At 44.1% G+C, this 26,655-nt stretch overlaps 1 protein-coding gene across 1 annotated transcript in view; it reads left to right on the plus strand.

Annotated features, from left to right (window-relative positions):
• Window positions 1-23,251: 23,251 nt before the first annotated feature.
• caln1 (calneuron 1) overlaps window positions 23,252-26,655 on the plus strand; it is a 234,437-nt gene continuing 231,033 nt past the window's right edge. The window contains exon 1 of the mRNA XM_055658048.1: window positions 23,252-23,607. Within this exon, the coding sequence (XP_055514023.1) occupies window positions 23,487-23,607 (121 nt within the window). The 5' untranslated portion in view covers window positions 23,252-23,486. The remainder of the gene's footprint in view (window positions 23,608-26,655) is intronic.

Below are 26,655 nucleotides of genomic sequence, written 5' to 3' on the forward strand. Positions count from 1 at the left end.
GCAATTGCTCTGGATTATTATGTATATAAATGATGTGGAATTGATGGAACGGCTGAAATCCATTGGTAGTATTTAAACTAGCAAACTTTGCAAAATACTACAGGAGAGTATGAATGGGTTTATAAGGCTAGATGTTTGGCAGGTAGCTCTCAGGCAGAACAATCTTTCTTGTTAAAATGAAGTGCTGAAGTAATTCAGCGAGTCAGGCGGAATCCCTCGTGAACATGGATAGGTGGAGTTTTGGGTTGGGACCCTTCCTCTGACTGACGTCATTGAACCAGAATCCTTCTTAAAGGGTCCCAACTCAAAAGGCCAATTATGCATGTTCTCCTCATCCACCGAGTTACTCCAGCACTTTGTGTCCTCTTTTGCAGTTCCTTGTTGCTCCATCTTTCTTGTTGCCCATTGTAGAATGATATATCCGTGGACAACCAGATAATTTGTTTGGCCTAGCACCACAGGAAGTCGTAACCCCAGAATATTAATAGTCTCCTAGGTGGCCTCCATTTTCTGCATAGCCAACTGGTCGCTTAAGTATGAGGTACCGTAAAAGATATTTTCTCTCTGAGATGACCAGTTAGGATAGGCCATTTCTGCAACTTTAGATTCTGGGACCTCCAGAATGTATCTACAACATGAGGCAGTATCACCCCCTGATGTTTCACACCCTTGCAAGAACTATTCCTCACAAATAATTTTCATCCCACCCACAAGCAAATTACCAGCTGGAAGCAAGACTTTGTTATAATTAAGTTCTGGAAATAAGATTATGTGAATGCAAGAAGTCAGGAATAATCCACAAAATCAAATGCAGCAGGGGAAACATGGACAAAAGAATACAAGGTATAATAATTGAAATTTTCAACCAACAGTATAGAGTTCTTGTCATCTTCATGAAGCCATATCCAGTAGATCAGGTGATTTTCACACTGCCACACTAATTTCTTAAGGCCAAGGCACAGATGCTGTAACATTGTGGTTGACCGGGCATTAAATGAGCCACTTCTGATCTTGTAGATCAGGCTAGTCCGTAAGCTTCGGTCTGCCAACAAAATCATAATATTATTGCCATCATTCAAACACGTTAATGTCTTTATTAATAACACTTAGCACCATCAGTTTCTAAATTGCAAATTTAACTCATTAGCAGAGGAGTTTGCATTTCTGGATGTAATGTTGCAGAATAATTGTTTGGATACCACCTAAGCATGTAGATATTATTATTGATTTACATTTTGTTACATTCAGTTTAGTGACATGCGGAACAAATGTTCATCATAATGTAATTGGTCTTTGAAATAACAATCTAAACTCGGCTTATACTCGCTAGAATTTAGAAGATTGAGGGGGGATCTTATAGAAACTTACAAAATTCTTAAGGGGTTGGACAGGTTAGATGCAGGAAGGTTGTTCCCGATGTTGGGGAAGTCCAGGACAAGGGGTCACAGTTTAAGGATAAAGGGGAAATCCTTTAGGACCGAGATGAGAAAAACATTTTTCACACAGAGAGTGGTGAATCTCTGGAACTCTCTGCCACAGAAGGTAGTTGAGGCCAGTTCATTGGCTATATTTAAGAGGGAGTTAGATGTGGCCCTTGTGGCTAAAGGGAGAGAAGGCAGGTACGGGATACTGAGTTGGATGATCATATTGAATGGCGGTGCAGGCTCGAAGGGCCGAATGGCCTACTCCTGCACCTATTTTCTATGTTTCTATGAAGTAATTTCTATTACCCAAAAATCCAAAAATCTTGTACTGCGTAATTTATTCTGATTTATGTTTTAACATGGAAGTCACTCCGTTGTTCTCCCATATAAAATATTAGTAGAAGTCAAATAAAATTGAAAATTCTAAAAATATTTGGCCATCCTGTGTGGTTAGAAATACAGGGTTAACTTTGCAAGTTATCGGGCTTTGGAAAGAAGTGTGTAAGCAGCAGAACTGGTGAAACAACAGCATTCTTGACTTCTCATTGTGTGGCAAATTTACCAAAAAACATTGATTACATGACTCGAGCAAGCAGTTTGAATGTGTTAGTTATGTTAGAATTGTGGTTGTGATTCATTAATATTAATAGAAAGCAAACTGTAGTTCTGCTGGCAGGTTAAACGTTTCTGGTAGTTGTGAATGTGTTTGCCAAGCCACATTACGCAATGAATTATCAACATTCATATAATTTAAACAAAAATACACACAAAAAGCAGAACAAAGGGCCTGTATAATGAATGACCTTTGCAACTTGCAGTGTAAAACTCTCATTTTTAGGTCTAATTGCAATTCGGATTTATTAAGATCAATTATCTGCTTTTTCCTCAGTAGACCATGGATCATTAATAGGGCTGTATTATACATTTGACATTTCAGTCAAGATTTCGTAGAATGAGTGCAAGGCTCATCTGAAATATAGTGTGGGAATTAGATGCCGTCTACTATGGCCATCTCAAAAATATTTATTGTTATCCTATTGGGATCTTATAGAAAGTTACAAAATTCTTAAGGGGTTGGACAGGCTAGATGCAGGAAGATTGTTCCCAATTGTTGGGGAAGTCCAGAACAAGGAGTCACAGTTTAAGGATAAGGGGGAAATCTTTTAGGACCAAGATGAGAAAAACATTTTTCACACAGAGAGTGGTCAATCTCTGGAATTCTCTGCCACAGAAGGTAGTTGAGGCCAGTTCATTGGCTATATTTAAGAGGGAGTTAGATGTGTCCCTTGTGGCTAAAGGGATCGGAGGGTATGGAGCGAAGGCAGATACAGGATACTGAGTTGGATGATCAGCCATGATCATATTGAATGGTGGTGCAGGCTTGAAGGGGTGAATGGCCTACTCCTGCACCTATTTTCTATGTTTCTATGTTATTCACAACAATTACAGACATAGTATATACAGGTGGTTGGACTGGACACCTGCTGTTTCGGTGAGTAGGAATGTGTGGATAGATTGTCTACTGAGATGGAGACTGATTCAGAAGATGAAAGACATGACAGAAACAGTCCAGGTGAATGTGTGACTGTCCAACGCCTCTCCTAAACATATAAATTAATGTAAGGCATGGATAGGGTAGAGAGTCAGACCCTTTTTCCCAAGGTATAAATGTCAAGTTCTAGAAGATGTAACTTTAAGGTGAGAGGGGCAAGGTTTGATGGAGATGTGTAGGGGAGGTTTTTTTTACACAGAGGGTGGTGGGTACCTGTAATGCGCTGCCCAGGAGTGGTAGTGGACGCAGATACGATAGTGCCGTTTAAAAGGCTTTTACATAGGCAAATGAATTTGCAGGAAACAGAGGAACATGGATCATGTGCAGGCAAAGGTCATTAGTTTAACTTGGCATCCCGTTTTGACACAGCCTTTAAGGGCCAAAGGGCTCGTTCCTGTGCTGTACTGTTCTATTGTAGTTTTCAAGAGACAGTGGAGAAACAGCCCCTTTGGCCCAGCGAGTCTGTGCCGACTAGCAATCCCCACACATGAACACTATCCCACACACACAAGGGACAATTTACAATCTTTACCAAAGCCAATTAACCTACAAACCTGAATGTATTTATAGCGTGGGAATAAACCAGAGCATCTGGGGAAAACCCACATGGTAACGAGGAAAACGTACAAACTCCATATAGACAGCACCCCTGGTCAGGATCGAACCCGGGTCTCTGGCGCTGCAAGTCAGCAACTCTACCGTCATGCCGCCCCATGTTCCGTGCTCTTTGATCTATGTTCCACAGGTGAAATGATGGAGGCCATGTGCCCTGGCGGTGAATGTGTTTTCTGATGTATTTTTCAATGCACTAAGCATTTGGTCATATGTACCCACAAGCTTTCTTCAGCAGAGATAGTGTATGACTTTGTCCTCTAATGAGTTGCATTAACTGCACTGTACATACCACTCTGCCAACATCACTCACCTTTGATCCTACAATCTGTGCCCCATCAGCTGCACATCCATCTCCTGTCATCATCGCTACGATATACACTGCTCCCGAGCTACGAGTACAAGTTTGCTCAAACTTGAGTGGCTCAACCATTCATCCTGAAACTATGCCCTTTCGATGACTGTTCTTTCTGTTCTGTGCTCCAAGCCTTCCGTGTAGCTACTCTCTTGCTGATACAGATGAAACTTGAAGCATAAGCAGGCGAAAAACAACCTCTCAAATTGCTTTCATTGTGAATACGAGGGGGGAGAGAATTGTGGGCAGAGGGAGAGGGTGGAGAGAGGGAGAGGGTGGGGAGGCAGGATGAGAGAGACGGGGGCAGGAGGGGAGAATGAGGGAGTCCTGCAGTCAGAATTCAGCTCCTTTCTAAGCCAGGCCTCTTTAAATGGTGGTAGCAATTACAATAGTTGTTCCTCTGCTGATGTGACCCATTGTGGCACTGTCTGCACAAAGGAAACAGGTAAAAAAACACCAGGCAGCATCAATCAAACGTGCTGCCTGAAAAGCACCAAATAGCTGTGGTTTGATTGCTTGCCATGATCCATTTTGGAAGTCTAGCAAATATGTCCCATCGTGTCTCTGTCTCATGCTCAGCCCATCATGTCCAGCCTGGATTTCAGAACAATCCTATTCCCCACTTACTTTTTTCTGAACTATCTCCCCCCACAACCCATCTACTCCAAGCTGATTCTTTTGCCAGCTACCTGCAATGTATCATGAGTCAATCAACCAGCACACCTTTGGGATGCGGGAGGAAACTAGAGCACCTGGTGACTACAGGGAGAAAGTACAAACTCCATACAGACAGCACCAGTTAAGATCGAAGGCTGGTGGCTGAAGGTGTGAGGCAGTATCACCGCTCTGATATAGATACAAGGAACTGCAGATGCTGCTTTACAAAAAAAAGACACAAAGTGCTGGCGTAACTAAATGGATCACGCTGACCTGCTGAGTTACTCAGCACTTTGTAACACCATTCTGATGGCTAGCTTATTACATTTTTTAATAGACCTTTATCGTTTAAAGATGTATTGTTTAGTTTTGAGATATAGTGCAGAAACAGGCATTTTGGCCACCGAGTCCACACCGACCAGCGATCCCCACACATTAAAACTACCCTACACACACCAGGGCCAATTTTACATTTAAATTAACCAATTAACCTACAAACCTGTACGTTTTTGGAATGTGGGAGTAAAGCAAAGATCTCAGAGAAAACCCACGCAGGTCATGGGGAGAACGTACAAACTCTGTGCAGACATGCACCCATCGTCAGGATCGAACCCTTGTCTCTGGCGCTGTAAGGCAGTAGCTCTACTGCTCTGCCGCCATATTATAAAATGTTTCAGCTTCTCCCCGTTAGAAAATAAAAATCCAACCTGATAAATATAATCCTCTTGGTATTGTGATATGTTCTTAATCCCCTTCTAGAGCATCATCCCTTTGTTTTAGTCCCATAGAAACAAAAAACATACATAACTCATAAGGTGGACAAAAATGCTGGAGAAACTCAGCGGGTGAGGCAGCATCTATGGAGCGAAGGAAATAGGCAACGTTTCGGGTCAAAACCCGCTGCATTTCTCCAGCATTTTTGTCTACCTTCAATTTTCCAGCATCTGCAGTTCCTTCTTATAAATAAATCATAATGGAGCCTGTTGAAATTTTGATACAATTTTGACATAATTCCTTCCCTTTAGAAATTTACTTCAGTGCTCGTCTGGAAAACATTATTAACCTTTGCTGTGAATTATCCCGTGCATCCCTTTACTTTTCTAACCCTTCAGGCTCATCTTGTCTAAAATTTACCATTTCCAGCATCCACTTCATTGTTCATTCACCAGTTACCCACCCATTCCACATTTTGCAGCCTCGATTTTTGTATGCGCTTGTCCTTCAAAATCAGTGAAGCTCCATATCAGTTTATTCCTCCTTGGCAACTGGAAAATATCCTGATATGCTAAAAAATAACTCTCAGATCTGGTTATCTTTTATAAATGGCAATGTGTTCCTGGAGGTATGCAATTTCTTCCTTATCTTTTAAGTTGATTTTGAACAGATTGTCCAGGTTGCAAACTGTGACCATTAATGCTAATAGGTAGGCAGGTTATTATTTTCCAGTTGATCACTAGAAGGCAGCATTGAACATTTGCAATCTGGTGAAAACAAGACAATAACTCTGTAATCAGGCACCTGCTTCTCAGCTGTAGTTTAGATTGAATGAACATTGAACATCGGCCAGCAATCCCCACACACGAACATTATCCTACACACACTGAGGACAATTTTACAAAAGCCAATGAACCTACAAACCTGTGGGAAGAAACCGGGGCACGCTGGTCACGGGTAGGACGTGCAAACTCCATACAGACAGCAGCCGTAGTCAGGATCGAACCCGGGTCTCTGACGTTGCAAGGCAGCAAATCAGCTGCTGCGCCATCGTGCCGCCCTTGTGGTGTCGGGTCTTAGTAACTCCGGGTGGAGTTGCTGGGCCGGTTACCCCATGATACAGTCAACGGCGGGGTGGATGACCCCACCTCTCAAAACATGGAGGGTCGTGTCCCCTCTGCCCCCCCCCCCGGGTTTTCCGCCCCTGCTTCCGACATATATTTACCATGGTTCTTATGCCTTAAAATTAGTTTTCTGATTCTTCTGCTAGAAGAAACATTTACTTCTTTAAAATCTTTAGGATTTTGGACAACTCTATTAACTATTTTCTTAATTTTCTCTTTTCCCAAAACAAGCCTCTTTCTCTCATCTATCCATATACTGCAAGTCTTCTGAAGTTTGTTAACATCCTCTTCATAACTAACTCCATTTTGGATTTGTGGTGGCCCGGCATAGAGGGTAATAGCACGGTTGTGCAGTCTCAGACTTGCACAAAAACCTGTGTGTGGGAGAGATTAAGGTGGAGGGGCTGTTGTACACGAGCAATCCCCACCCTCTCGGCCGCAGGAGCTGGGTTCCAGTGGCACGGTTACAGCTGGAAACTCCCTCCATGCATTGGATGGTCATGTTTTTTTCCATGCTTTGACATGCCCCTTTGCAATTCTAACCCTGCTGATCCACCTTCCTGGCCGTCAAACTCACCAGTGGATTTCCTCCACAAAAATCCGTCAGGACAGACTTGGCACGCCGGGCTGAGCAAGCCCCTAAACTCACCGAGGCTTTGAGACCTGTCGGCTACCCTCGCTGGTTTAGCTCGCCAGCCAATGCGGTTTTCCAATCTTCGGCCCCTGTTGCATGCGAACAGCTTCTTGGATCCACAGGTGGGATCTGGGGGCCAGGTGGGGGTCGAAGGGTGGACGAACTACCCTCAAAGAAGCACGACATGTCCCCCACCAGAAGTGCTGCTCCTCCATGAGCACCCAATTTTTGATTACGTATCAGAAATAATGCTCGCTGGAAGACAATATTACTTTCTGCACAGAATCTCTTTGCCAGAGTGGGGGATCGAGGTCCAGAGGACATAGGTTCAAGATGAAGGGGAAAACAATTAATAGGAATCTGAGAGGTAACTTTTTCACATGGTAGTATGGAACAAGCTTCCAAAGGAGGTAGTTGAAGCTGGGACTATCCCATCATTTAACAGTTAGAAAGGTACATGGATAGGACAGGTTTGGAGGGATAGGGTGGCAGGTGTGACTAGTGTAGCCGGGACATGTTGGCCGGTGTGGGCAAGTTGGTCCGGAGGGCAAGTTTCCACACTGTATCACTCTATGACTCTATAAATGCAAACTGGAATTGTACATTGTGCAATCATCAGCAAACATCCCAGCCTGACATTATGATGGAAGAAGGTCCCTGACAAAGCACCCTTCAACAATCCAGACTAGATTGTATTTTGCTGTCTCGTGTGGAATGCCCCCTTTATTTTAACCCTGTCCAGTGTCTTATTTTCTCCGGTGCTCTTGCATTTTCTCTCTCTGGATTGCTGGAGGTAGAGGGGAGACCTGATAGAAGTATATAAAATTATGAGAGGCACGGATTAGGGTAGACAGCCAGAACGTTTCTCCGAGGGTGGGAAAGTTAAAGACTAGATGGCATGGCTTCAATTTGAGAGGAGCAAAGTTTTAAATTAAATGTGTGGGGCAAATTTCTCACAGAGGAGGTGGTGGGTACCTGGAACATGTTGCTAAGGGTGATGATGGAAGCTGATCCAATAGTGACATTTAAGAGACCTTCAGGTAGGCACATGGATATGCAGGGAATAGCTCACATGCAGGCAGATAAGATTTGTTTTTTCTTGGCATCATGTTTGGCACACACATTGTGGACTAAACGGTCTGTTCTTTTAAGGTATAATGCTTTTCATTGATGCCGAATGTTGGAAAGTTCTCATTTATTATCTTATTCCTCAAGATACTCATATTTAGCACCATAGCTGATCTATGCTTCCAGTGAAATATCAATGTGCTAGTTATCTGTTTTGAAAGTACTCTTAAGTTCCTTTCCTTTTACCTTTTGAACAAGCGCTCTCTTTATCCCATCTTTATTTTATTTTGTTCAATTCTCCATTGCATTTTTTGTATTCAGCTCCAAACCCGATATTTATCATGGGTCACCTCATCCTATTTCATCCAGGTTGTTCTAACTTTGGATGCTTTTTTTCCCTTTGATAGCAATTCATCAAGTTTCCACCAAAGTCTCCTTTGAAGACCTGTCTTTTCAACTCTTGGAAAATAGCTGTTGAACATTTTTTGATATCGCTTTACTTTGTTCTAATGTCTAAATTATTCGTCACTTTCTCGTATTTATTCAACCTCATTCCCTACAACTAGTTTGAGTACTAAAATACAATGATCAATCAATTCACTTGTACATAATGTAATAGAAAGGAACTGCAGATGCTAGTTTATACCAAAGAGAAACACAAAAGGCTAGAGTTACTCTAGCGGGCCGGCTGGTAGGCAGAAGGCAAAGTGTTGCAATAAAAGGCTCTTTGTCAGGTTGGCTGCCAGTGACTAGTGGAGTTCTGCAAGGGTCGGTGCTGGGGCTGCTTCTCTTCACGTTGTATATTAATGATTGGGATAAGGGGATTGAAGGCTTTGTGGCCAAGTTTGCAGATGATGCTAACATGGAGGGCAGGCAATGTAGAGAAAACAAGGTCTCCTCTGCACACGGACATACAGGTAGGTGAGTGGGCAGAGAAGTGGCAGATGAAATTCAGTACAGCAAAGTACAGAGTCATGCATTTTGGTAATAAGAATAAAGACATAGATTATTTACTCAATGTAGAGAGAATCCAGAAATCGGGGGTGCAAAGGTAACTTGGGAGTGCTGGAGCAGGACCCAAAAAGTCGATTTGCAAGTCGAATCAGTAGTATGGAAGATAAATTTAATGTTAGCTTTTATATCAAGAGGACTGAAATACTAAAAACAGAGATGTAATGTTGATGCTCTACAAGGCGCTGGTCAGGCCGCATTTAGAGTACTGTGAGCAAATACGAGTCCCATATCTGAGGAAGGATGTGCTGGCTCTGGAGAGGGTCCAGAGGAGGTTTACAAGAATGAATCTAGGAATGAGTGGGTTAGCATATGATGAGTGGTTGATAGCAGTGGGCCTCTACTCACTGAAATTTAGAAGGTTGAGGGGGGACCTCATTGAAACTTACAGAATAATGATAGGCATGGATAGAGTGGATGTGGAAAGGATGTTTCCACTGGTGGGAGAGTCTAGGACTAGAGGTCATAGCCTCAGAATTAAAGGGCGTTTTCTTTTAGAAAGGAGGTGAGGAGAAACTTTTTTTAGTCAGAGGGTAGATAATCTATGGAACTCATTGCCACAGAAGGCTGTGGAGGCCAAGTCAGTGGATATTTATAAGGCAGAGATGGACAAATTCTTGATTAGAACGGGTGTCAAGGTTTATGGGGCAAAGGCAGGAAAATGGGATTAGGAGGCAGAGATCAGCCATGATTGAATGGTGGAGTAGTCTCGATAGGCCGAATGGCCTAAGTCTACTACTATAACTTGTGAACGTGAGTCAGGCAGCATCTCTGGAGAAATTGGATAGGTGACGTTTCAGGTCGGGAACCTTCTTCAGATTGATTTTGATGGGGATTGGGGAAGACACTGGAAGCAAGAAAAGACCGGGACAAATCAGGGCAGGCAACAGGCAGATGACCTCACGCTGGGTGGTTCCCTGATAGGCCATTTGTTGGCTACAGACAGTGTGATCCCAAGCGGAATACATTGTTACAAACTGTTGTCCTGTTATTGTCACAACTCTTGTTGCGAACAGATACATCCTTCATGGGATCCTACTATTCCTAAGCAGCAAATGGCCTTCCAAGGATCCACCATGCCTGAGGTAACCTGCTTCTGGCCCCACAATCGATCTGAGAAGGGTCCCAACACAAAATGTCACCTATCCGTTTTCTCTAGAGATGCTGCCTGACCTGCTGAGTTACTCAAGCATTTTGTGTCTTCTATTGTACATATTTTGGGAATAGCTTCTCCTCTTTGCCACATACACTTATAATCCCTGTCTACATTAAGGTAATTGAGTCCTTGAACATCAATTCCTCTAATGTTCTTTTTTTTTTTTGCTATTTAATTGAAAATTTGCCCATCTATCTCCTTTGCCTCTTTCTGGATTATACAGTGGCTCTGTTAGTTTCTCTCCTGTGCCTTAATTCTAACCCCGCTTTTGAGTTATCCTGATGCTACCTTGCAGCCAGCATTACTGGACCTGCACTAGACCTCTGCTGGGTCTAGCCCCCCCCGGCCCCACCTCCTCACCCACCATACTAGACCTGTAGTTGGATTTGCCTTTATTGATTGCAGGGTCCATATCGCACATTTAGCATCACTGCTGGTCATGCTGCCGAGCTGAACAAGGGGCGGAACAGTGGTGTAGTGGTAGAGCTGCTGCCTTACAAAGACCCGGGCTCGCTCCTGACTACGAGTGCCGTCTGTACGGAATTTGTACGTTCTCCCTGTGACCGCGTGGATTTCTCCGGATGCTCCGGTTTCCTCCCAAACTTCAAAGATACACAGTGTAGGAAGGAATTTCAGATGCTGGTTTACACCAAAGATTGGCACAAAATGCTGGAGTAACTCAGCGGGACAGGCAGCATCTCTGGATTGATGGAATGGGTGACTTTTCAGGTCGAGACCCTTCTTCAGACGTCTCTTCTTCTCCAGTCTGAAGAAGGGTCTCGACTCGAAACATCACCCATTAATTCGATAGGTTTTGTAGGTTAATAAGCTGCTGTAAATTGTTCCTAGTGTATGGGGTGATAAGCGTTCGGCATGGATTTGGTAGGCTGAAGGGCCTGTTTCATGCTGTATCTCTAAAGTAAAGTAATGAGTGGTGATTAATACTATGACAGAAGCACACTGATACGAGATTCAGAGCAGAAGTGTGCTTTAAAAACTGTCTACCTGAAATTGAATGATGCCATTTCAATGTCCTCACTTTTACTCCAGCAAACCATTGGAATGGAAATGCTTTTGTCAAAGCTGTGCCAGGGAGGAAGTGAATGTGTTGTATTGTTTGAAATAGCCTGCTGAGATCCCTGAGCCAAATACCCAATGCAATATCAGTGCTTCGAATAAAAATGAAGTGGACACATAACGAATTATAATACGTTCATTTGTCGCATTTAGAGCATTTAAATTATATTCTTTTACTTTAAGATTGATTTTATAATGCCGTCGTTAATGGGGGGAAGTAATATGGAGTGCCAGAAAAGCTAGCCTTCAAGATGATAGAATAGTGTGTGAGCACCAATTCACCCTTATGTACTATTATTATGAATAATAGTTTTAAAGCTCACTTAATTCCCATGAATGGAAGGAATCATTTCAGTAAAATGCAGAGTAACCGCATCATGTTGCCAGCTTCCTCTGTCATAACATAATGAGCTTCGTAGTGAACGGATTGGAAAGTTAGTGGGACTTACTCCAAAATGCTGGCTGTTCATGGTCTAGAGATTGTGGACTTTGGTAGTGGTGTCAAATAAACCCTGATGGGCTGCAGCAGTGAGCTTAGTAGGTAGTACACACTGCTGGAGGCTGTGCCAATGGTCGGTAGAAAGAATGGTTCGGGATGTCGGTTTTAGGTGAAAATAAAGTGGGCTGCTTGCTCCTTTTTAATTGCAAGGTTCTTCAGTATTGTTGGAACGGCCCCCACCCATGCGAGTAAAAGTTTTCCATCAACTCTTGACGTGCCTCGTGAATGTTGGGAAGACTTGGACGTGTCATGAGGTAATTCACTCACTGCAAAATACCAAACCTCTGACCTACTCCTCTGCCATTTCTGACGTACCTGCTCTGCTAATGGGATGGGCATGGGATCTGGAAGATTGGCTGTGGGAATTGACATTGTGAGCATGGTGATATACAGTTAATCATTTGGGAGGACCTTCCAATGTGGATACAAGTAGTTAGACATTTATGAAGGTCCATACACGGTTGATTTAGCTGAGAGATAGGTACATAGAAAATTAATGCAGGAGTAGGCCAATTTGGCCCTTCGAGCCAGCACCGCCATTCAATACGATCATGGCTGATCATCCAAAATCAGCACCCCTTACCTGCTTTCTCCCCAAATCCCTTGATTCCATTAGCCCTAAGAGCTATATATAGCTCTCTTTTGAATACATCCAATGAATTGGCCACCACTGCTTTCTGTGGCAGAGAAATCCACAGGTACACAACTCTCTGGGTGAAAATGTTTTTCCTCATCTCAGTCATAAATGGCCTACCCCTTATTCTTAAACTGGGGTTCTGGACTCCCCCAACTTTATTGATAGTTGATTTATTGATAGAGATACTTTATTGTCTCTGAATCCATTATCTACCTTGCCGTTAAGTCATTTTTCCTATCTTATTTATTTATTATTTTGATATTTTTTATATTTTGGTGTAGCAGGTTGTTCAACTGAATGCCTGGAGGCCATTTCAGAAGGACAGTTAAGCCTTCACCAAGGTACTGTGGTGCCTGGAACCTTAAGTTGATCAGTTTGGGTAGGAATGTCAAACTTTCTTCCATTAAAGCAGTGGTTCCCAACGTGGGGCGTACGCCCCACAGGGGGGCAATTTGATTTTTAAGGGGGGCAATTTCCACCTAATGTTTTTTTCTTTTTTTTAACAATTTTTTAGTAATTTCTTGCTCAGAACTTTAACCGTCTTTTGTTTATTTCATTTTTCTTTTTCATGGATGCCATGTTCTTTTGAAGCTTGTTTAAACCAAGGTATTGGCGTTTTAAGCTTCTTCAGCTGAAACGGAGTTCACTTTTTAAATGATAAGAATTATATCAGGATTTTAGAGGTGATTAGATGGGGCATGGCCAAAAAAAGGTTGGGAACCACTGCATTAAAGTCATTTGTTAACCAGTGGTGTTTTCACAGTTTGTGTGGACTCCATGATTGAGACCAACATTTTTTTTTCCAGACTGCTCAATTAGGGCGACAGATAGCACAATGGGCTAAGAGTTCGGCTGGCAACCGGAAGGTAGCCGGTTCGAATCCCGCTTGGAGTGCATACTGTCGTTGTGTCCTTGGGCAAGACACTTCACCCACCTTTGCCTGTAATGGAATGTAATTACGGCGGCAGGCGCGGGCACACCGCGACGCCCTGTGTCTCCCTTTCAAGGGAGATGCTAAAAATGCATTTCGTTGTCTCTGTACTGTACACTGACAATGACAATAAATTGAATCATTTCATTTCATTTCATTTCATTTCATTTCATTTTTTTTTTAACTACAGAATATGAAATATTACGTATGAACAGTTTTTTGAACTTTAACAATGTCACTACTTTAAGTGTTGCATTAAGTGACTAACTCTGCGTTGGCACCATGTTTTTTGCAGAAGATTCCAACACAATCTGTGAAGGACCCTTGAATCAATTACAGGCTGCTTGTATAAGTTCTTCACGTATATATGTCTCTACATTTTGTAAACAACTTTGCTCAAGGCAAAAAAATCTACAGATCAAATGTAATTTACATTGGTGATGAGGATAGTGAAGAGTCATAGGGACTCTATGAAGAACATAGAGTTAAGGTGAGAGGGGAGAGTTTTAGTGGGGAACTGGGGAGTGGGGGGGGGGGGGGGGCAACCGAGGCTGGTGGGTGTATGGAACGAATTGCTGGAGGAGGTAGTTGAGACAGGTTCTGTTATAACATTTAAAAACCATTTGGACAGGTACATGGATAGCACAGGTTTGGAGGAATATGGGCCAAACATGAGCAGGTGGGACTAGTGGAGATGGGACGTTGGCTGAAGTGGGGAATTTGCGCTGGAGGGCCTGTTTCCATGCTGTATGACTCTATGATTCTATGACACTGCCGTAAAGATGACAAAGTCATCGAGGTTGACTAATGACTATGTGTCTGCATTGGATGTGGATCTTTAAAGCTCACAATTAAGCTCAGCAAACCCGAGCTGAAGGCTTGAGCAAAAGGAAAGACAAAATATGTAGCACCTTCTAAAGTGAGCATAGATGAAAGTTTGAGCCTGGTCATTGTTGAAATAATAGAGAATACAAGTTACTCCAACATCCACCCGCATCTTCGTCAGTTCCCTCCCTGGCAATGCACGCCGGATGATGTTAAAAGCATTGGAGGTCAAAAAACATGACTCGGGATTAAGGGGCAAAGATCAGTCATGATTGAATGGCGGAGTAGACTAGATGGGCCATATGGCATAATTCTACTCCTATAACTTGTGAACTTCGTTAAACTTCTAGTGCAGAGTGCAGAGAAATTTCCGTTGATAACAAATATTAGTCCAAGCACGTTATATGGACCAACAACTGGAGTATAAGTTCTGACATCAAGTCTGGGTCCTGTGAGTGCGAATGTGTGAAAACAGATCTAGCCGGAAGCACTGCTGCTGTTACAGTGGGAATCGTGTGCTGTGAGGGAGAGATAAGATCATTCTACTGTAGAAAGCAAAAACAACTCACTGTGCGCAAAGTTGAACGCAGGAAGACTAAACAGTGGCAGTTAAGAAGCAAGCCTATGGGGGAAAGTTTGCCCAGCTTTGAGGCAAATGATCTACATGGGATAGGCATGTCATGTGGCACATACTCCAAAAGTTCCAATCGAAAGAAAAGAATGGCTCCAAAATTCAGTAGACGGTGAACAATACTCTCGGCTCATATCTCAAAGATTTGATTTGGCAGGAAGAAAGAATGTTCACTGAACTGGATCTGTCCCAAGCTTATTCCCAGCTTCATGTTGATGAAGATTGTCAATGTTACTTGATAATTAACACCTACAAGGGGGTTTATACGTATATAAGCTAGTGTATGAGATAAGGCTGCTTTGAGTTATTTCAAGCAATAGTGGGTAAGTTTCTGCTGGGAAGCCAGTTTTGTTCAATCAGGATTAGATTCTAATTTCAACAGCTGCCGAGGTACTTAAGTGTTTAGAAAACTGCATCAACATAACTTGAAGCTTAAAAAGCAAACTAATATGTTTCCAGGCAAAACTTTAAGTTTGACAGTGAATGAAAACAAGCTGCAGACAATTAACAACAGAGTTAAGGCCGTCATTTGAGCCAGCAAATCAAAAATGTTTTACTAAGTACCCATAATTTCTAGTAAAATGCTACATTTTGAACAGACCTTGCCTTGGTGTTGGCATTTCTTCACCAGCTACGAACGAAAAATGAGTCATTGCAGTAGAGAAAGGATCACCAAAAAGTGTAAATCAGTGTAAGAAAAGCCTCAGGGTTGAGTCACTTCTGCTGTAGGATGACCCCGATCAAGGACTAAGGCTTGTGATGTCATGGCAAGTGGCTATGAGAAGCCAAGCAGTTACGTGTCATGCACACTGACCAAAACTGAAAACAAAATGCACTCAAATAAATCACTGTTGATTATATTTGGAGTTACAAGACTTCATCATTTTATTTTATTAGTAAAACCATTGATGCTTGTTGCTGGCCATCAGCTGTGTGGGCTGCTTTGCGAGTGAAGTCTGCTTTCCATATGATGGGGACATCAAGAAAGGAGAGGTGAAAGAAACAGCCTTTTGTCTCAGTGCAACTCAGGCGTTGAGTATCTAAGAAGTCAGCTCCATGAAGCAGCCACAATTCTAGAAAACAACATTTATATTTTGCTGTCACACTAGTGAAAATAGCTGGTGCTAGGAAATTCAAATTGCATGACAACGTTTGTGTATTGACATCGCAAAGCTGGGAATTCTGAAGGTCATTGAAAAATACATTAATGCCTACACTGACCATGGAACTATACAGTAAAGAATAGCAGAGAAGACTATTAGATTCAATATATTTCAGACATGAGAATCAATGTGATGATTCTCCAATCTGAAGAAGGGCTCCGACCTGAAACGTCACCCATTCTTTTTTTCCAGAGATGCTGCCTGACCCGTGGAGTTACTCCAGCCCTTTGTGTCTATCTTCAGTATCAACCAGCATCTGCAGTTCCTTCCTATACATGATGCTTCTAATGTGTGTCGGGGTGTGAAGACATTGTTGAAACCAACAATACTGGGTGTTTCCATGACTTCTGCACCTGGGAAAAAAGCCCAATCTCTCCTTTCTCTCTCCCTAGCTATATTCCTCCAATCCAGGCAACATCCCTGTGAACCCCCTCTGCACACTCTCCAGTGTAATCACATTCCTGTAGTGTGATGATCACATTCTAACTAGTGTTTTGCATAGTTGCAATACAAAGGCCCAACTCTTTTAGTCTATGCCGCGATCTATGAAGGCAAACATGCCACCAGACTCCCTGTTCGTCATCATGTTTTAGTGACCTACTGTTTACTGTATATCATACTCCTAATTGATTTTGCACAACGTATCACACCACACTTATTAGGATTAAGTTCCATCTGCCAATGCTGCACATAACTTTCTACCTCATCTATATCCTGCTGTGGCCTCAGACAACCTTCCTCATTATCCAAAACATCAAATTTCATATCATCTACAAACTTACTAATCATGATTACTAATCATCATTGGTCTCCAAATCTGAGGAAGGACATTATTGCCATAGAGGGAGTGCAGAGAAGGTTCACCAGACTGATTCCTGGGATGTCAGGACTGTCTTATGAAGAAAGACTGGATAGACTTGGTTTATACTCTCTAGAATTTAGGAGATTGAGAGGGGATCTTATAGAAACTTACAAAATTCTTAAGGGGTTGGTTGGACAGGCTAGATGCAGGAAGATTGTTCACGATGTTGGGGAAGTCCAGGACAAGGGGTCACACTTAAGGATAAGGGGGAAATCCTTTAAAACCGAGATGAGAAGAACTTTTTTCACACAGAGAGTGGTGAATCTCTGGAACTCTCTGCCACAGAGGGTAGTTGAGGCCAGTTCATTGGCTATATTTAAGAGGGAGTTAGATGTGGCCCTTGTGGCTAAGGGGATCAGGGGGTATGGAGAGAAGGCAGGTACGGGATACTGAGTTGGATGATCATATTGAATGGTGGTGCAGGCTCGAAGGGCCGAATGGCCTACTCCTGCACCTAATTTTTATGTTTCTATGGTTCTATGTTTCTGTGATCCCTGCACGCACATCAAAGTCATTAATACATATCACAATCAGCAAAATGTCCCAGTAACAAAACCTACAGTCCACTACAGGTCACAGACCACTGAACAGAATCATCCTTCCACTCCTGCCTCCTATCCCCAAGCTAATGCTGAATTCAATTAGCAAGCACACCTTGGGTTGTTATGCCTTAGCCTTTGGATCACTCTATCATGCTGGACCTTGTCAAATGCCTTACTGAAGTCTGAATAGACAATCCTGCTGCTCTGTCATCACCAATCCCTGGGAGAATTGCGTTCATGTATGAGAAGTGTTTGTAGTCTCTGGGCCCGTATTCACTGGAATTTAGAAGGATGAGGGGAATCTCATAGAAATGTCATCTGGTGAATGGTGAACCTGTAGAATTATTTGCCACAGAAGGCTGCAGAGGCCAAGTCAGTGGATATTTTTTAAGGCAGAGATAGATACAGGTGTCAGAGGTTATGGGGAGCAGGCAGGAGAATGGGGTTAGGAGGGAGAGATAGATCAGCCATGATTAAATGGCAGAGTAGACTTGATGGGCTGAATGGCCTAATTCTACTATTCCTTATGACCTAAACCTACCGAATAGTGAAAGGCTTAGATAGAGTGGACGTGGAGAAGATGTTTCCAATAGTGGGAGAGCGTAGGGTTAGAGGCCACAGCCTTAGAATAAAAGGATGTCTCTTTATAATGATGAAGATAAATTTATTTAGCCAGAAGATGGTGTCTATGGAATTCGTTGCCACAATCAGTGGACGAGCTAAGTCATTGGATATTTTTAAAGTGGAGATTGATAAGCTCTTGGTTAGTAAGGGTGCAAAGGTTACAGGGAGAAGGCAGGAGACTGGGGTTGAGAGGGGGAAATATATCAGCAATGATTGAATGGTGGAGCAGACACAATGGGCTAATTTTGCTGCGATTATCTTATGATCTCCTGTGTTATCTTCTGAAAAAAATCTAACAAATTAATGAGATGGGATTTCTCCCATAAAAAGCCATAGTATTCATCTCTAATCAGCCTCTCCCTGCAAACGTACAAAAATGTTCTCCAATAATTTCCCTACCACTCATCAGCCTGTAATTATGTTGTAGAATCTGCTGATGCAGAGAAGGTGAAACGCAATTAGTAAAGGGTTAGTGTAAATGGGGACTAATGGCTGGCATCGACACAGCAGCCTATGCTTTGTGACTATGATTCTGTGATAATCTGTGAAGAGATTTTGAATGCACTGCAGATGCTTATTTAGGGTGCTTATGTTCTTGTGTATAACTCTATTCACTCTGCAATAGGCTGTGATTAAAATCTCACTGAACACACATTAATTTGATTTCCCTGGCGGCCATGGCAAAATTTGGATTTCTATCCAGTCTCTAGTTTACTACTTTAATAATATAGATTGTGCATCCATTCTGTCCTTACCTTAAGCCTGACCACAAGTGTTGGCATGAGTGACCTGTTACTCTGTCATCTCCCTAAACCCCATTGTGGTCCATCTTTTTCCCGGATTTCCCAGAGTAACGCTTCATCCAAAGAGATATGAATAGCCACCACGTCTCACAGCTTTCCCAAAGCCAATGTGAACACTTGTGGCAGGTGGTTGAATACCCTATTGAACTTCTACAGGTACTTGGCAGTGAGCATACTGACTGGTTGCATGTTGGCCTGGTTCAGAAATGTAAACATTCAATAACAAAGGAGGCTGCAGAACATGGTGGGCATTGCCTAGCCCAATGTTATTGTCACATATACCTTGGTACAGTGATCCATCATGGGCACTGCCCTCTCCACCATCAAAAGGATTTACAGGAAGTCAGCTCATATCATCAAAGACCTAGACAACTCTTGCCACGGTCTCTGCTCGCTGCCACCAAAGGGAAGAAGGTAAGCTGTTATATCCAGGTTCAAGAACAGCCTCTTCCCATCAATCATTCGTGAAGCACCCTGCACACCACTAACCACAACACTACCTCTGCACTCCTATGCATTTTGTACCATTATGGTTCTATGCATTTGGGTTTTTACACTGTAGCTATTATTGTTATTGTTGTTGTTGCACCTAATTTGCCCGTAAAGCTGCAGCAAAAAGTGAATGGCATTGTTCCAATTCATATCCGATGCACAGGACAAACAAACACTATTGACTCTTGACACTAACTGATAAAGAGCTGGAGCACTATGTTGATCATTCTCCGAGATAAAATACCCCAAGGTGCCCCTGCTTCAATCCTGAATCACTATCTTGTACCATTGTTACCATATACACATACACTATAAACCCACTGACTCCCATGGCTATCTGGACTACACTTCTTCCCACCCTGCTTCCTGTAAGGACTCCATCCCCTACTCCCAATTCCTCCGTCTACGCCGCATCTGCTCCACGGATGAGGCGTTCCACACCAGGACATCTGAAATGTCCTCACTATTCAGGGAACGGGGGTTCCCCTCCTCCACCATAAATGAGGCTCGCACCAGGGTCTCTTCCTTACCCCGCAACACTGCTCTCTCTCCCCATCCCCGCACTCGCAACAAGGGCCGAGTCCCCCTAGTCCTCACCTTTCACCCCACCAGCCGTCACATACAAAAAATAATCCTCCGTCAGTTTCGCCACCTCCAACGTGACCCCACTACTCGCCACATCTTCCCATCTCCCCCCATATCTGCCTTCCGCAAAGACTGCTCCCTCCATAACTCCCTTGTCAATTCTTCCCTTCCCTCTCGGTCCACCCCCTCCCCGGGCACTTTCCCTTGCAACCGCAAGAGATGCAACACTTGTCCCTTTACCTCCCCCCTCGACTCCGTTCAAGGACCCAAGCAATCGTTCCAGGTGCGACAGAGGTTTACCTGCATCTCTTCCAACCTCATCTATTGCGTCCGCTGCTCTAGATGTCAGCAGATCTATATCGGTGAGACCAAGCGGAGGTTGGGCGATCGTTTGCCGAACACCTCCGCTCGTTCCACAATAACCAAGCTGACCTCCCGGTGGCTCAGCACTTCAACTCCCCCTCCCACTCCGCCTCCGACCTCTCTGTCCTGGGTCTCCTCCATGGCCACAGCGAGCAGCACCGGAAATTGGAGGAACAGCACCTCATATTCCGTTTGGGGAGTCTGCACCCCGGGGGCATGAACATCGAATTCTCCCAATTCTGTTAGTCCTTGCTGTCTCCTCCCCTCCCCCAGCTCCCCTGCTGTCTCCTCCCACCCTCCCGCCTTCTGGCTACTCCTCCTTTTCCCTTTCTTGTCCCCCCCACCCACCCCCACCCCCCGATCAGTCTGAAGAAGGGTTTCGGCCCGAAATGTTGCCTATTTCCTTCGCTCCATAGATGCTGCTGCACCCGCTGAGTTTCTCCAGCTTTTCTGTGTAACCTTGTACCATCTTAGTGATTTCACACTTTCTCTATTTTTCCTCCCATTAAGCCCATCTCTTCATCTCATTTACACTAAATTGCTAACTTTCCACGGAGAAATAGAGACATTGACTCAGCCCCAGGCTACCCAATAGTGTTAAATGTTCCCATTCCTCGACTGTTTCTCCTCCAACTACTCCCTTTTCAAAACAACTTCTGTCCTCCTCTGAATCGTCGGAAGATGGGCGCCCATGACCTTATAATTCAGTAGATAGACCCAAAAAGCTGGAGTAACTCAGCGGGACAGGCAGCATATCTGGTTAGAAGGATTGGGCGACGTTTCGGGTCGAGACCCTTCTGCAAACTGAGCCCATTCCTTCTCTCCAAAGATGCTGTCTGTCCCGCGGAGTTACTCCAGCATTTTGTGTCTATCTGCGGTGCAAACCAGCATCTGCAGTTCCTTTAAGGTCCCAACACCTTTCCGATCGCGCCTCGCCGCCACTTGCATGAACACACACTGCTCATTGCCCTGTTATTTAACACCCGCTTTCCATCGTAGTTCATTACCACACATTGCCACGAATACTCCCACAGTCTGACTCTGACCGAGGCACGACTGGCAGCTGGAGTGATCGGAGGGAGACGAGATCAAGGGGGAAAGCAATGCCTTTGCAGCGGGTTGTTTTGCGTGTGAAACATCAGAGGAAGATGAAGGTAGACACAAAAAGCTGGAGTAACTCAGCGAGACATTCCTTCTCTCCAGAGATGCTGCCTGTCCCGCTGAGTTACTCCATCTTCGATTTAAACCAGCATCTGCAGTTTATTCCTCCACATTAGAGGAAGGTGACTTGGTTAGATAGCCATGTGCGTTCATACGAAGGTGATCCAGGAAAATAAGTACAATTTTGTGATTCGAATGAATGTTTTGCTGTGCTAGGGTTGATGGTGAAATATTTATTATGCTCTTGGTGGGTGGGGGGCTGGGGGGTGTAAAGAAGTCTCACCAACACATCGTGTCTTTACTAATTGTTTATTGATAGTTCACAAGCATTGCTGTTCTAGGGCACATGCACTAGTCATCTACAGGGGGTATCTAGGAGAAAGAGCCATTTTGAAGCCAAGCCAGTCACAGAAGGGAATCTTTCTTCACTAAACGTTGGAAGGGCGTGTGTCTCCCACTAATTGCTGTAGTTCCAAGCTGAGCTACAACCCGAAACCTTGAATTGATAGATGTTTGCAAGTTAAGAATCTAGAATCGGCGCAGTCTGAAGAAGGGTCCCGACCTGAATCGTCACCCGCCCTTTTTTTCTCCAGAGATGCTGCCTGACCCGCTGAGTTGCTCCAGCACGTTGTGCCTATCTCCGGTATAAACCACCACTGGCCATTGCCTCCTCTACACAGAACCGAGGCAGAGGGAGGAATGTAGACCAGCACTGATCTCATTGATTGGCCGTCTCCCCTCGAAGGGCTGAATGGCCTGTTTTCCCCTCGATGGTGGGGCAGGGTAGTGGGCGCATTGGAAGTGATGTTGGTGTGGCCACGTTTTGCTGCTTATTTTAACGTGCTGATCACGTTGCTTGTGTTTAATTCCAGGAGCACGTTGAACAGTTGGTTGACTTGTGAGAATCTGTGCAATCTCGGTGCAAGATTCGCAACCATTTTAATGCCGATGTCCGTTAAAAGGGTGACAAGAAGGAAGGTCTACATCTAATTTGGCCGGCGAAATATTTAAATGGAACGTGCTTTTTAATTGATGCCGCTCAAGACATGCGCCAAAACACACAGATCTGACAGGATAAAAGTGGTCCCTTTAAAGATTCACCATTGATCCGAGGACAGGCTGTAGCCCGGTCAACTGGAGGAAGAACAAACGGATTTCACTTCTAAATCTGCCCCAATGTTTGGCGTCGAGGCGAAAGCAGGAGCAACTTTGGGCATGGCCGCGCTGGAAAAATCCAAGGCACCCGTTTGACAAATGGGAGTTTCAAGCGAATGGAACTCCTCCGCTGGCACTGGGTCCCGACTGGAAATGGGGATGTGAGAGAGACAGCGGCGACTTCACCAGCAGCCCCTGACTCCGAGCTCCCACAACCGGCCACCCCCTTGCACCCTCTCCACCCGGGGCACTGGTCCAGCTGCCAGCCCATCGCCCTCTCCTCGCCGTGCCGGGCAGAGGGAAGATTCCGCTCTGTACAGTGGAAGGTGACAGGCGACCTTCTCCGGATTACAACTAACGAGCAGGTAACTTGCACCGAGCGGCTCCACCATCTCATCTTCTCGCCGAAGATGCTGCCGCCGCCGCCGCCGCCGTCTTGTAATTGCAGCGGGTGAAACTGACCCGGTCCTGATATTTGCAACACCCCATTTCCACCCACTCAGCCCCCCCCCCCCCCCCCCCCCCCCCCCCCCGTCCCTCCCGTCTCTCTCTAGAGAACCATCAAACGGAGTCCAGTTACGCCTATTTAAAAAAACACAGCTTGAAGTACAGCTACAGCCTCTCATAGCAAAGCTGAGCTAGTCGGTCACCCGCCACTGAAACCTTGGCCACCTTGCAAGTTGGAAGAGCGGTCGCTGTCTCCCTTTCCCCGCCCTTGGCTGGCTGGGATATTCGGGGTCTCGCTGAGCCAGGATGGGGCCGGAGCCCGAGGAAACCCGGCACAACTCGGGCTGACGCTCGCATTTGATTTCTCTTGCAGCGGGCGAAGATGCCTTTCCACCCTGTCCACACCGGCCTCTTGTACAAAGGGAATAATTACCTGAGCGGATCGCTGTCGGACGGGAGCGAGAGCGAACAGTTGGCCAACATCTCGGAAGAGGAGTTAGACGGTGGGTGCTTTTCTCTCTATCTCTCCCCGACCTTTCCTTGGTTGCTATGTTGCAACAAGCGCACGGTTTGCCGGCTGGGCTACTTCCTCCTGCTTATTGAAAGCACAATCAGTAGCAACCTGATCTGACCTGGCGTCTCATTCACAAAGGAAAACAAAATGTTGTGATTGTCAGTGCGAGTGACGGGCTGGAACTTTGTGCCAGGGGACTAGCCCATTTGGGCAGAATGGCCTCTTTTACGCGCGTTGCCTTCCATGTAATTCTTGCAAGAAACGCAACAGGAAGCAGAGTGACTCGTCAGTACTGTTTGACGGCCAACTTTTGATGCAAGGGAACATTGCCAATTGCATCAAAAAGACAGAGTTGCGCCTTTAGTTGCATCCACTGTGCGTTAAAAGGCAATGTTGCCACTAGCCCCTGTGCAACTAGTGACACTGTCGCAGACTAGAAGGCACTGGTTGCAGATTGCTGGCTGCACCAGGCATTAGATTTTCTCGAGGTTTGATTCCGGTTGCCTCGACACAGAATCAAATGTTCCGGACGAACTTGTCAATTTTAAAGACAAGTGTTCTCCGGCGAAACTATTTGCGGATTTGTCCTCGCCCCTAAAGTGAAATTATTTTAACATGAGTGACTGCTGGTTGTTATATAACTCGGCGACACGATCGCGGTGCTGTAGGCAGATTAGCGGCGATTTCCCCAAGGGTTAACTGAGTATTCAAACAGTGCGTGTCCCAGCAAATCTCTAACGTGTACAAAGATTCAGGTCAGTCTTAATTAAGATCGAGATAGGTAGTATTCATTATTTTCGGCTTTAGGAATCCCAGGACTGAAAAAGGACAGATTATTAATTCATGAATAATACATTTTTGATTTAGTCTTCATCGTTAATTTTATTTTATTTTTACAAGGAACCAAAAATTTTAAATAATATATTTACATGTCACGGAAAACGATATTCCAATTTATTCCTTTGAAGAAGTACAAATATTTAAAATGTATATATATTTTACCCTATTAATCCAATGATTGAATAGTCTGCGCAGTTCGTTCCATTTTAATGCCACCTACCAGACAAACAAAACATAGTCTGTAACCTCTCTCCGACGAGAGTTCTGCACACACCTTACATTTCCTTATCTCTGTATCCCCCCCCCCCTCTCAGTCTGAAGAAGGGTCTCGACCCGAAACTCACCCCTTCCTTCTCTCCAGAGATGTTGCCTGTCCCGCTGAGTTACTCCAGCGTTTTGTGTCTATCTTCGGTTTAAATCAGCATCTGCAGTTCCTTCCTGCACTGTCAGTAATCATTTAATCCACCACCTAGTAAATATAACCCTTGCATATGAAGAATGAATGCACAAAACAAAAACTCTGCCATTTCAATATTTGCATTGAAGGCTTCCAGAGAACCAGGAGTAGATTAGCTGTTTCCTGGAAAAATTGCAGCCAAATTTAATGGGGCAAATGGCCCAATTAATTACCATTCATTGATTCCACAGGTGAAAGTAAAGACCATATAACCATCAGGACGTCTAAGCAAAGGAAAAGAAGGAGGGGGCACAAGTGTCATTTTCACATTGTGTCTGGTATAAATCTGCAGGAAGAAAGTACATGATTGTTATTCCAAGATAACTCTTCTTGGGTGAAATAAAATGTTGTAGGTTCCGAGACATTTCGATGGTCTGGGGACAATTTGATTGATGTAATCCTAATTCAAAGCAGTATCATCTAGAAAGGTACAGTTAGAAATACATTTTATGCAAGTGAAAATTGTGGATCTGCTTAGGTTTAAACAGAAATTGAGTGCAAGGTTCAGAAAAGTTTCAAATGAATAAAACAAAAATTACAGTCCCAGCTGTCAACTTAGGACAGAGGGGAAGACTTAGATATGTGAGTTTTCACAGTGTCTGTGTTGCTGAGTTGAATATTCTTTCACTGCTAATATTAACTACATAATATACTGGCAGGTTTGAGAATGTATAGCTAAACCTAAATGAAAACCTGACATCATGCACCCTAATCAGGCCAGAGAGCAATAAAATGAGGCCATTTAGCCCATCCATCTGTGACAGCTCATTGCTATATAATCTGCCCCATGTCTTGCTCTGTTCAAATGATTACACATTTCCTTAGATAGTGCAAAGGTCTCTCGCTGCCTCAACCACTTTACAAATGAAGTGTTCCATCTAATCTCCACAGGAGGGTCCTCCTTGTAATCTTCTTTCTCTTTAAATCAATGACCCCTAGATACCAGAGGACATGAATTTCCACCTCATCCAATTTCTCCGAATGTTTTCACGCCAATCTGTTTCAAATAAAATCTAGTCTCTTGTGCTCCAAATAATATAATCACACAGCTCCTACACCTTCCTCCTAATTATCATATCCTGTCCCTGGGTTCATTTATATTCTGCCCTTTTTGGTAGTTTTTATAATGGAGTGTTTGAAATTGCAACACATATCTGATAAGATGTTAAAACCTTGCCCGAAAACAGTGCCTCTGATAACGTAGCACATCCCCTGTGCTGCATTCTAGTGTAGAGCATTGAAGATTTGAATCTTCAGACTTTTGACTTAGGTGAGAGGGGTATCAACTGTGTCAAGGTAGCACAACATAAGGATCTAAAAGATACTTGGACAGGTAGAAAGGTTTAGAGGGATACGGACTAAACACGGGCAAATAGGACTAACTTAGATGGGACATATTGGTCGGCATGAACGTACTGGGTCAAAGAGCCAGTTTCCCTGCTCCATTACTCTACCTCCATTTAGAGTCATAGAGTGATACAGTGTGGAAACAGGCCCTTCGGCCCAACTCGCCTACACTGGCCAATAATATCCCAGCTACACTAGTCCCACTTGCCTGTGCTTGGTCCATATCCCTCCAAACCTGTCCTATCCATGTACCTGTCTAACTGTTTCTTAAACGATGGGATAGTCCTAGCCTCAACTACCTCCTCTGGCAGCTTGTTCCGTACACCCACCACCCTTTGTGTGAAAAAGTTACCCCTCGGAGTCCTATTAAATCTTTTCCCCTTCACCTTGAAC

Source organism: Leucoraja erinacea, chromosome 28, assembly GCF_028641065.1.
Source record: "Leucoraja erinacea ecotype New England chromosome 28, Leri_hhj_1, whole genome shotgun sequence".
NCBI classification, from domain to species: Eukaryota; Metazoa; Chordata; class Chondrichthyes; order Rajiformes; family Rajidae; genus Leucoraja; species Leucoraja erinaceus.